Below are 12,999 nucleotides of genomic sequence, written 5' to 3'. Positions count from 1 at the left end.
TCTGATACTAAAAATTCAGAAAATTACGTTGCCAAAGCAATAATTATTTTCTAAATCACTTATTCTGAATTCTTTATCATTTTTGTACACTCTTAAAGGGTTAAAGTGCCTGTAATACATGAAACTTTCGTGTTTCATTTTGGAGCGATGCGGTTGTATGGGGTTTTGCAGATCTCAGCATCGTGATGAAAAACGAAGAGCTAAGAACACGCATTGTTCGTCGTGTGTGAGTGTGTATATTGCACCTGTCGGACTAACAAAAGCTCGAGCTTCTTGCATCGTGAACCACCTTGAAAGCATTTTGTCATGCAACGAATGTCCAAATATGTCAGCACAGTAAAAAACGAAAAAGAAAAAATATGTCAAAGAAAACTCACGTAATAATTCATTGACAGGCTTCTTATTAATAATAAGAAACGAAGATAGAGGACATTCGATATCACTAATTAACATGTACAATAATATATGCACTATCATTTTACTCAATGACAAGAATTTTTGCTGACAACTGTACGTGTATATAGACGTGCGTGAATCGTTAGGATAAAAAAGAATCGTAAGTTACGAGACGTATTCGTGCAATCGTATTTCTTTCTCGCTCTTTTTCTGTCTCTTCGCCTGTGTTTCCTTTATCGATATTCCTTCTTCCTGGCCCTCGATCTTTTCCTCGTTCTTGTATGTACCACATTTCCGATGTTTTCTCACAGCGTACACCATCTTGCACGAATCACCTGACAACACACATCTGTACACTGTACACACACAGAGATCACGGAATACACGCGTCTGCCTGCACGCGGAAAACGATCCTGTTCGAAATGCACTTTATAACGATGCTTGTGATTGCTTCCTTGTAGCAAGGACCGATCTGTTTCTCCGATAAACGAGCCAACGATGCAACAACAATCGCAAGCTGTATCGCGCAGCCCTGGTACTCCGACTCACATTGAATTTGCCCAAAGTCCGAAGGTACGTATAGTCAAATATACTTTACGAATTATTTCTCAATCAATTATTATCTGTATCGATTTAATCGATCGTTTATCATGTTTCTAATTGCATTTTTATTTATTGTACGAGTATTCATTTTCATTGTATTAAAGCTACTGTAATTTCTGAGACGATAGTATTATGATTGGGTTTTAGAGTGCCACATCGTACACATCCATAAACAGTGGTGGCCAGTCATCTCCTCAGATCCAGTATTACGGTTCAAGACGATCCAGTGTACATTCGAACACCGAGCCGCAAGAAGTGGCCGATGTCAACGTAAAATTTGTGCGCGACACCAGCAGGATCTGGTACAAGCCCAACATATCTCGAGAGCAAGGTACTTATTTCACTCAAATTTCCTTCTAGAATTCTATCTATCTCGAATAATCTGCAAACGAATTTAATTTCCTAATCAGGCTTTCATCAAATAATAAATTAACCATAGACAAACGGCGTAGAAGCAATATTTTTACTAAACTACTGATTTTTATGCATTTACAGGAATTTTATTTGTGAGGATTTTTATTCATTTTTTGAGAAACTTTTTAATTGTGAAAATTTGAATCCGAAAGATAAGTCTGAACGACGTAAACACGAATCTGTATTGATATTTTTCAGCAATCTCAATGCTAAAGGATGCAGCGCCAGGAACATTCGTCGTTCGAGATAGCAATTCCTTCCCAGGAGCCTTTGGACTCGCTCTGAAGGTAGCAACTCCGCCTCCAAGTGCACCAAGCAGTCCCAAAGACCCGTCTAGCGAGTTAGTCAGGCACTTTTTGATCGAGCCTACATCCAGAGGTGTTAGATTAAAGGGATGTGCCAACGAGCCAGTCTTCAGCTCGTTATCGGCGTTGGTTTATCAACACAGTTTGATGGCGATGGCTCTACCTTGCCAGCTGTTGCTCCCAGAACCGGAAGCTGCAGCCAGAGCTCTCGATTCACCTGGCACGAATAGCACACAGCAACTGCTTGCACAGGGTGCAGGTAATTCATTAAGGAAACGTAATATTCGACTAATGTGAAATCTTCAACACATGAGAAATATTAATCAAAGAATATTAATCATTCGAATTCAATAATTTCAAAAATACGAATATTCTTTGATTAACTATTTATAAAACTCAAACATACACAGAATCAAAGTTCTTTGCCTCGGGAGATTCTTGCAATTTCAAAGTTTTTCGATGAAGACCTATGACGCATACGTGTGCATCATTATACGTATATAAAAAGAGATACGCATGACGCATATATTGCATTACTAGATAGATGTTAATTTAATTTCTCAATTACATTATGATTTATGATTTGTAATTTCTGTTTAGCCTGTAATGTTTTATACCTTTTCACCATGGACACGGAATCACTGACGGGTCCTCAGGCCATCAAAAAGGCAGTCACGACAATGTTCGAGCAGAAGCCACTGCCTACAGCGACTATCGTTCATTTCAAAGTTTCAACGCAGGGAATAACTTTGACGGATAACGCGCGAAAGCTTTTCTTTCGTAGGCATTATCCCACGAATAATATCAGCTACTGCGGCTTAGACACGGAGGAACGCACTTGGGACTTCGCCAGCGAGGAAACTGGCCGCTCAATCAGTGCCCAGTACGTTCTTTATGTTCATTCTTTTCACATTCCAATTTCTCTTAAATTTACCACTAGTTTTACTTTACCACGAAGATACCTAAAATTATTTCCTTCGATTCGAAACTATTTAAAATTCAGATTAAAATTTAGTCTATAATAGCAACTTTGTAATTTAATGTTAACTTTGAAACTTTAGCTGCATTATTTTTAGAATTGGCATTTAATCGAAGGTTACAAATCTGTTGTCTAATATTTCTTTCGAAATTCAAGCTGAATTAGTTGTAAACATGGAATTCAATCGAAAGTAGGAACGTAATCAAAGATTACTCTTAAAATTCAAATCGACCAATTTTTCTCATAAGTCCGATTTATTATTGTATGTCTAATTCTCTTTTTCCAGTCGATGCTTCGGATTCGTCGCTAGAAAACCGGCGCACAAATCGGACAACCAATGCCACGTGTTCGCGGAGCTAGAACCAGAACAACCAGCCACAGCCATAGTGAATTTCGTGAACAAGGTCATGATGGGCAACTCCATAGCCAAGGCCAACATCGTATAAATTGTTTTATTCGTCGCACACGTCCTCCAGAATGCTTGAATAACGGTTTCATCTCCGAAACGCGGACAGAAAGTCGACGAAGACAAGATAGAAGCGATTCATCATGAAGAATGAATACGGATCGAACATTATTTACGAAGAATAATAGCAAGACCGTGCTATTCGAAGGACGTTAGTTGACTATCGTAATAGGTCTTCATGCATTTCGTGAAGTAGAATCGAGTCAGTAGAGCATGAACGTTCTAAGCAAAAATACAGTAGAAGTTAACGATAGAGATTGAATCGTTATTGTTCTAAATGAAGAAGTATCCAAGTGAAATGGTAAACTCGGTTCCATCCTCGTGTCAGTGATCACGCTATTCAGAAGAGAATGTTATTAACGACGATCGTTATTGCTGGTTATTATATTAGAGAATAGTAAAGTAATATAAACTATATCGGAGCAAAGTACGATGGCGCGATTGCAACTTCTCGTTGTGTTACATTCTAGAAAAGAAACACGAAGATTTAACTTAAGAATAATTGTAACGATTATTCGTCTATGATTAACCGTTTTGTACCAGTTTTTTACGTCTATAATCGAGAATCGTTCCTGCATTAATTAACGTAAACCATCATCAAGAGCAACGCATGCTACACAGAATTTTCGTTTTCTATTAATCGTATTCGTTGTGAAGGGACGAAGTTACAGAATAACGACGTTATACTTTGCTTCCAGCGCGAAACTATTACACGAACGATATGCAAGCGAACGTACCGATAGCTGGTAGGTATAGTTGATTACGAGTAATCGAGCGTGCTCTATGCGCGAATCTCGAAGATCGTCGCGCATTCGAAGCGCAGACTCGCGAGTACGTGTCTCGATCGTAAAAAATATCACACGCAGAAATAGTTACACGTATATATGTACACTGTTACGAAAAAATGCAAGAAAACTCAAGAAAATAGTTGAATATCTATATACGTTATTAATCACGTTATACTTGGGACTCTCGAGTAATGTTTATCGAAGAAAATGTTACGTCGTTGCGGAGCCGTGCCTGTGTATCGTAGCCCGCGATGTTCCAAAAGAAAGCAGCGGTTTAACGTTACGAATAAAACGTTCTATAAATAACTGTAAATAAGTCGAACAGAAAATATGAACAGGTATCGAGAAGAGAATCGATGCTTGTTCGTCGGATGAAGAGATGAGAAGTTAAGGGATAAAGTAATGGGGCGAACGGAAGAAAAAGGAGAGATCGATCCTCCAACAGCGTCAACGTGACGGAACAAAAATATAAACGATACTCGATGAGGAGTAGCGTATCGAAACGAAACATCACATTTTGTTTAATGACTCCCCGTAGGTTCTTGCCATTTATTCGTCCTCGCGAGCGACGTCCTTCGTTCGTGAAAGAAGAATTCGAGAATCGACGAAGGAAGATCCAATTGGCGGGGACGACGATAAGCAGTCAATTATTACGAAAGAAATGTTATATGTAATTACGACAATACCGTGCCACGAGGGGATTTACGATAAAAAAGAGGGAAAAAAAGAAACTGTTTATCGTATCCTCGACGTCGCGATAATTTTCTTTCTTTTCTCTTCGTCTACTTTTTACACTGTTTTAATGCAATCGAGAAGATCGGTCGGACGGGCTCTTATTAAGCTTCCTCTGCTTTATCCAGATGACTCTTCCAGTTATCGAACCAATGATATTGGAGAAGAAATGGAGAGTGAGGAGTTTTTGTCAGAAACTGTGTGCTAGTCAAAATTCGATGTGTATACTCGAACGTACAGAGAATTCGATATATAGATCTCGATCTGTAAAAGACGAGAATAATACAAACCACCCGATCTTTCTTCTCGATCCTCCTCTCTATTTTAATTCTTCGTAGTCGTTGTTCGTGGCCGCGTTTCTGGCCGCGAGCCACGATCGTTGTCTCGTCTTTATATGTTTCAATTTTCGTACACGTGGAAAGCTAACTAACCGAGTAACATTAATTTAACACCAGTCATTATTATAATAATTATTAATTATTATTACTTATTTACGCTCTATTATTACGTAGGTTCACGCAATAATTGTATTGCTGCATACCAGAACGGTATGCTGTTATAGTTGTAACGATAATAAACCATATTCGCAGCGTACTATCAAATAATCCATTTTTATCCTATTTTCAGGAATACGTTTAAAAGAGTATCCAAGAAGAAAAGGAATAAATTTTGCCTAATCTACTTTTCTCCCTGCTCCTGAGAAAAATCTGCTCGTAATTTTCTTGTTTGAATAATAGCATCTAGAGCTGTCATACTTCTGTACTCGAAAAGTAGGATAGATCTGATGGATAGAAATCTGTATATTATCGATTAAATATCAAACTACTTTCTTTGATTCAAGAATATGCAACTTACAAGTCGCCCACTATTACGCGAAGTATCGCTCAGAATGAAAGGAAAAGTTTGCAGAAAACTAAATCGACTTTCTTTGCTTTTTCATATTTTACATTTGCCTTTATCGGAATGGAATTCGGTGAAGAGGTAGCTACGGTAATAGAAAATTGCCTCTCGATTACCGTTAGCAGATTAGAATGGAATGAGACGCGCTGCAAAGAAAAATGATGGAACGTTTCCCTCCAATGAACCGGATTCCTCTTGCGTGCAATAAACTTTTTTCATAGACACAGTATAACATAATTATGAGGCTACAAACGTTGTCCTTTTTCTTCTGTATAATCTTTAACCTGTTTAAAATTGCACGCTTTCGAGTTGGAAATTTGCAAATTCCTAAAACAAAAGCAAGAAGACCTTCGCATTTAACTTCATCAGTACCATCCATCATCTCTGCAACACAATAGATTAAAATAGCATTTTCAAGATTGGAAAATATTTGGTATCACATAAACTTGTACGAAATATCTAAATGTTGAATTGAGAATCTTCCTAATTAAATAATTAGTGACAATAACTAATAACAAAATACTGCAGAATCTTCTATTCATCAAATAAGGAATATATCATCTATTTCTCTTTCCATGACAAGAAATAAGATACTTTGTAATGTCGCAAGGACTATGTGCAACCAAAAAGATCCTTCAGAAAAACAGTCGTTAATCTAATAAAAAAAATCATGTAGAGCTAACTAACGGAGTAAGATTAATTTAATTTAACGCCATAAAACGGAGCATAGACCTAATTTAATAAAATTCTAATGTGATGATAAAATAATTTTTAAGTTACTAACGATCCAATAGAATCATGTGTATTCCACTAACCTCAGGACCTTCGATCTACTATCGAAGCGAGGTCTTAGAAGTTCTCACGAGGAAGTCGAGTACTGAATACCATACAGAAATCCCGTAAGCTGCGCTCGTAAGGCAGCCCCAGAGAAATTGTCCTTTTTCGCATACGACGAACAAGTCCGAGAAAGACTGGTTTCGGCTCGAATCACCGGATCAGTCAACGAGGAGACTTCGAGACGGTCGCATATCCTGGCCTGACACAGGCCAATCATGGCTGTCGACTTCAAGTCGATCCTACGCGTCGTGTTTATCGGTTTATCAGTGATCATCATCGCGTCGAATCGAGTCATTGCTCGACCACAGCGCGGCGATTTGGAATTTCTGCCCGTAGAAAATTACGATTGTTCTTCCATGAGAAAAGATGATTGGTCCTCCGACAAAGGAAACCGTGAAACAAGGTTTGTTTTCGAGGAATATTATTTTCTGTGATGAATTTTAAACAAGTAGATTTAGATTATGGATTCTCATGCAATTTTATATTTTTAGAAATAAAGAATTAGAAAAATATTTATTCATCAAAAGAATTTCTGTATGTGTCAAATTTTTATAATTCAAGAAACAGAACCTAAATAGAGATTTCTTTTATCTACTAAATTTTCTGACAGGTGCTTTACTTTGCGCTCTTTGTACGTTCTTGTATATTGCGTACGTCAAACCCATTTTTAAATCTCCCATAAATACATAAATATCCGCAATCTACTGATTCTAACACTTTCGTGAATTACATTTGATTGAGTGTACGTTGGATTAACTTTATTTTGATTGATCGATTTATACTTGTCAATAATGATCCGCAAGTTCTGAATGAAGATTTGTTTAAATTCTGGGGAAATACAGAGGATAATCGGATTTTCAATGATCACGAGAACACGGACCACATTGAAAGAATCGAGGTTGTTGTTTCAGATATCTGGATGAAGAGAATACTACATTCAACGAAACTGACTATGATTTATTGATCGATAACGATGGCAGAGGATTCTCTTTTGTAAATATCGTTGAATCAGTGTTTTTTGCGGTAGCTAATGGAATCGATTCCATCATGACTACTATTATCGGTACAGAGAAAAATTTCAAACCGCGGTCGTCCAGAGTTAGCTACAAAAATTATCAATTGATCAGATTGTACCCAAGTTCACAAGGACACGTGAACGATCTGAAAGATCTTAAAGAAACTGAGCCTGAAGATGTTAAGTTTTGGATCGAACCAATGTACAACAAGTGCGTGTTCTTTATTTGTGCTAATTTCCTTTAATCGTAATTTGGTAGATTGCAAAAGAATCATATTTAAAATTGATATTCTAGGACAACAGACGTGGTTATCGCGCCAGATCTTGTCTCTGACGTGAAAATATTCTTTAGAAACAAAGGGATCGATTTCAAAGTGCTGATGCCGGACCTTCAGGTACGAGATGTAATATTGGCAGAATATTTAACGATAAGAGGTTATCAATAAAAGACAAATATTAGAATAGTCAGATATACGAATTTTAACCTTGCTGCGATTTTCGAATTTTCCTTGAAATTGGCGTTTCGACGATTTGATCTTGGATTTTACTTTGAATTAAAAAATTTCAATTTTAATTGTCTTCAGAAAATTTAGAGATTAACACATCATTGTAAAACGTGATTACGCATATTGAAAATGTAGCAGAGATATTAAGGACTAGTCTAAATTATAATATCGTACCTAAAGTTAATTACAGTGACATCAATTTATTTCCCTCTTCAATTGTTCGTTTAATTCCCTGCAATAGAAAATAATAGCGTATCAGAATCCAAAAATGACAAAGGAGCAACGCGAAGATCTTGTCATGACTAATGGCCACAGTATGACTTGGAAACGGTATCATCGATATGGAGGTAAGTACGTTTCCATACAATACTCATCGATTTACTCAACAATGTACGAACGCGTTGTGCTGCTAAAAAATAGTTCCTGATATACTTAATTGAATTGATCCACTATTCACTTAAACGTCATCGTATTGGATAAAGAAATAAATAATCAAGATATTTAAACTGATCCAGAGAGTGAGGAAAATATGAACAAAGATTTGATAAACAGGTTTTTACTCACGTCGGATTCCTCGATGTCAAGCTTCAGACAAACTGCACATTATATGCTCGATTATATGTTTGATCTTTGACTCGAATCCTCGTTCAAACGTCACACGGTGCAATGAGATCCTACGTTTCAAACATAAGATTTTAGTAAAAAAATTTCTAGTAGTTTATTGCTGAAAACTGAACGACTAAACACCAAAAATTCTGCGTCTATACTATATCTTTTCTGTATCAAACTCTTCTGAAATTTCCAATGTAAATCTGGTCGTCCGGTTTCAGATTCCTCCACTGTCTTCAATCTATTTTTACCATTTCTATCTTCTAGTCATATCCTACAACATAATATATGATATAATATAAGATAATATTCTTACAATAAGATGAATGATCGTGTCAAACTGTGAAAGTTTTCGAACACAATATGTGCAATTCGTTAGCATCTCTTTAGAGTAGAAATTTACAATAATTTATTTTAATGTACGAACATTTTTTTTTTTTTTCAGAAATCGTTAAGTATTTGGAATATTTAGCCTTGAGTTATCCAACCCTAGCCGAAGTGATAACTATAGGACATAGTTATGAAAACCAACCTATCAAAATGATAAAAATTTCAACCGGACCGAATAAAGAAGGCGAAGCCAAACCGGCTGTTTGGATAGACGCCGGTGAGTTGCTGTTCCTATGTTTTACCCACAAATTTTCAAATTTTACAAACAAATTCTACAAATTATAATCATCTGATTATCGTATTTATTTAACGTAAAATTGTAAAATTATAAGAAAGATACCTACTTGCCAATCGACTAATATTCGTTAATTGGCTAGCAATCGTACGTGCTTAACATTTTCTATTGAAGTCGAACTAAGGATACGGCAAACTCTAGAGTCGTATCGTGTTCTAGTCTTTAACATGAAAGCCGGATCTTTGTTATTCTCGTTGACAGCCCGTGGATTTATGTTTTAACTGAACCGAGACTCTGCATAGTAACGTGAGAGATCGTACGTACGAGGGAATTTCTAGTAAATTCATTTCTTCGTTCTCAAAGGAAGATCGTTTCCTGTATGATGTTGCTTCCTACTGCGATAAAGACTCCAAGGATTTATAAGGAGAAAATGTAATAGATACATAAAGAGCAGGATATTATAACAATTTAGTAAAAAGAATACAGAAAGCTGTATGAAATATTCCTTCGAATCAACAGATTTTCATATGTTTTTTAATTAATTGTTTAATGCCTTCGAGTACTTACGCTACGTTATTATTGATAATTGTATCTTTATTCGCGTTATCCAAGTTCATTTCGTATATTCGGTACATGTTGCGTCAGACAACATCTATCTATATCTAGGCACTTCATCTAAGTCAAAGTATAAAGACCGTATTAATTAAATTCATATCCTCCTCGAGAAGACGTTATAAAAAATAGCAATAAGTCGCCGGAGGATATCGCTCTATGCAAATGAGGAACGTAATAAGAAAAAAATTGTCTATCTTTTTTGTCACGTAGTAAAATCTAAGTCAATAAAATTTCTCGAGAATACGTTTCAAAATATTTTCGAGAGAGCAGAGTTTCTATGCTCGACGCGTTCCACGTGACCCTATCCCGTTATGTGGTTTTTTCTGGAATTGTCCTTACATTCGGCAGGTATGCACGCACGCGAATGGATCGGCTCCGCTGTGGCGACCTACATCATCAGCCAGTTGGTCGAGAAAAACTCGAGCTACGCTAAATTGCTCGACAATTCGGACTGGATGATCTTACCGGTCGCAAATCCGGATGGCTATGAGTTCACTCACACTGGCGACAGATTATGGAGGAAGACGAGAAGTAATCATGCAGAAAATCAAGATGACAGTCGGTACGATTGCATTCTTCGATTTTTTGGATCCTTTTCAAGAAAACACTTCGTTCGTTATCTCCATAACTGAGGATAGTGGTGGATCGATATATGAAACTCTCTCACAAACTAAATTATCTCTATTTTCATATAACAAAATTTATAGATACACTATTAGTATCCATCTTTAAAAATAAAGAATCTGTTCCTATTTTGAGGAATTTATTTGTCATAAAAAGGAAGCATAAATAATGGCAATTTCCAAGAGAAATCTTTACAAATAGCCATCGTAATTGTCAATTTCACCTGTATTTTAATTTATATAGTTAATCAGTATTATTTCTGAATTACTGTTTCTGAAAAAGATTTTAATATAATTTAGTTTTACTTACAATATACGTGGTTAAAGTAATTGCAACGTACATTTACGCCTCTTTTCAGTATCCTGTGACTTACGAACGGGAATGTTGCTCCATTTTAGGTTTCTTCAGCTAGTGAACCATTATACAGGGTGGTTATGGGGCAAATGCGAGGGTGTCGACCCGAATAGAAACTTTGACTACCATTGGGGTGAAATGGAAGAGGGTGGGGCGAGCTTGGACCCTTGCCACGAAACTTACGCCGGACCGCGCGCGTTCTCCGAACCGGAAACGAAGGCAATGGCCGATTATATCTTGGCTAACAAACAAAATATTAGGTAAGTATATAGGATAATTTAGAAAGGCGATTAAAAAATCGTCAGTTAATTAAATTACGATTTTTTTAATTGAGTAACCTCAAGCAAACGCTTGTCGTATTCCAGTGATTTATCTTTTTCACGACCTATTTTTAGAAATTGTACGTATCGATTCCAAACGGTTTCATCGGTAATATTGAATCCGATACAATTTAATCGAAGTTAATCCAGATCATGGATTTAAATGATGGATGGAATAATGCTTTTAGGATTTATCTAACGTTGCACTCGTACTCACAAATGTGGCTAGTGCCATGGGGATATACGTACTCAAAACCGTCCGATTATTCCGAATTAGCAAACGTAGCTAAAAAAGCGATAGGAGCCATTTCGAAAATACACGGGACCGATTATCAACTTGGTACATCGGCACATCTGTTATATCCAACCTCAGGTACGATCACGTGAAAATCAATATTAAACGGATACGATAGGTGAGATAGCAAGGTAAATGGTTCTTATCTCCTTTGTTTGATAATATTCAACAATTAACGAAGCGAAAAACGTACTCACGTGCTGACAGTTAATTAAACTGATAAATAATGGGCTATTGAACAATAATAACTGAGAGACAAAATGAGATCATATCATAAAATATTAAAACAAAAGTGATATTCGTATTTATAGAAATGTTCTTCTGTAGTATATAATAGCCTTTTGTAGGAGAGTAATGAATTTACAAAGATAATTGAATTTTTATTTAATATAGAATTGTACATTTATCGTATATATCGAATTTTTACTGGAATAAAATTGATCAAACTACTTCCTTATGAAATTACCAATTAAAAGCGAAACTTGTCGTTCGACGATTTATAATATTTTTTTTTTTTTCTCGTTCCATATAAAGTTCAACAGTAGGAACAGAAATCGTCCATTCTTTATTTATCATTCCTTGTAAATCTATTTGAGTAACAGTTTGTTTGAAACTTTGCCAATATAATCATGGTAGTCGAGTTTCATTTCGATGTTAATAAAATTCCAAATGTTTTATATAAACAAAATATATTCATGAAAGATTTCTGTAAATATTCAAATATTTTCGTGAGCGACTGTAAGAAAAGTTGCTTAACAATTAAAATGTATGACTCGTAATGCTCAGCAAATTTTAGGTGCTTCTGACGATTGGGCCAAGGGAGTAGCCGGAATAAAATACGCCTACACGTTAGAGCTTCGAGATCGCGGCACGTACGGGTTTCTACTTCCGGCGTCACAGATCGTGCCAACTGCTCGTGAGATTTGGGCAGGAATAAGAACGATCGCCCGTCTAATCACTTGCAACACATGAAATCGATCTCTATTATCAATTGAGTACTTCAACGTAAAATTGTTAATTATCGTGTCTTATCGGCGCAATGATTTTGACGACTATCGATATCGAGGAATGAATCTATCTCGTGCGACAGTGATAATTTGGATTGATAAGCATGGAATCGATCGAAACCAACGATAATAGCAATTTATTTTCCGTTACGAAATTATCAAATGTGTACATAGTTTGTCACCGGGAATATTAAAATGCTATTCAGAATTCTGTAACCTACTGACAGAATTTTATTATTCACTGCATGTACCAGCTTTACTAAATATTCCAACGCAGATAATCGTATTAAATTCTAATAAGTGATATGTAAATATTGTAAAGTATACGCAAAGTATATAGAAATATAAGAGTTTAGTAAGATGTAAAAGGAAGTGAATGGACGAATAAATGAATTTAAAAAAGACAAATTATATTCATCATTTCGGAGAAATAAGTTAGAATATATTTTTTGAGGTTTAGGTCAATAACCTATTTGTATCTATATTTAATAAAAATTTTTTAACAATTGAAATACTCAACCCCGATACAAACGCGCCACGATACAACAATGAATCTATTATCTAACCATATCTAATGGAAAAATAATCAATTAGTGCGATATAATTGTA

At 36.0% G+C, this 12,999-nt stretch overlaps 2 protein-coding genes across 7 annotated transcripts in view; both read left to right on the top strand.

Annotated features, from left to right (window-relative positions):
* The window catches only part of LOC126872317 (tensin-1), a 181,424-nt gene extending 176,147 nt beyond the window's left edge, over positions 1–5,277 (top strand). For all 6 annotated transcript variants that reach the window (XM_050632120.1, XM_050632114.1, XM_050632119.1 and 3 more), the window contains 5 exons: positions 858–969; positions 1,147–1,330; positions 1,612–1,977; positions 2,319–2,601; positions 2,984–5,277. In XM_050632120.1, coding sequence (XP_050488077.1) covers positions 858–969; positions 1,147–1,330; positions 1,612–1,977; positions 2,319–2,601; positions 2,984–3,143 — 1,105 coding nt within the window. In that variant the 3' untranslated portion in view covers positions 3,144–5,277. The remainder of the gene's footprint in view (positions 1–857; positions 970–1,146; positions 1,331–1,611; positions 1,978–2,318; positions 2,602–2,983) is intronic.
* Positions 5,278–5,425: 148 nt separating this feature from the next.
* Positions 5,426–12,975, top strand: LOC126872333 (carboxypeptidase B-like). Its single transcript, XM_050632168.1, has 9 exons — positions 5,426–6,823; positions 7,332–7,646; positions 7,731–7,830; positions 8,183–8,288; positions 8,996–9,157; positions 10,139–10,352; positions 10,813–11,028; positions 11,277–11,461; positions 12,180–12,975. The coding sequence occupies exons 1-9, from the start codon at positions 6,636–6,638 to the stop codon at positions 12,353–12,355; spliced, it is 1,662 nt and encodes a 553-aa protein (XP_050488125.1). The 5' UTR covers positions 5,426–6,635; the 3' UTR covers positions 12,356–12,975.
* Positions 12,976–12,999: the final 24 nt, after the last annotated feature.

Source organism: Bombus huntii, chromosome 13 (genome assembly GCF_024542735.1).
Source record: "Bombus huntii isolate Logan2020A chromosome 13, iyBomHunt1.1, whole genome shotgun sequence".
Lineage (NCBI taxonomy): Eukaryota > Metazoa > Arthropoda > Insecta > Hymenoptera > Apidae > Bombus > Bombus huntii.
This window is presented reverse-complemented; position numbering and strand designations above follow the sequence as displayed.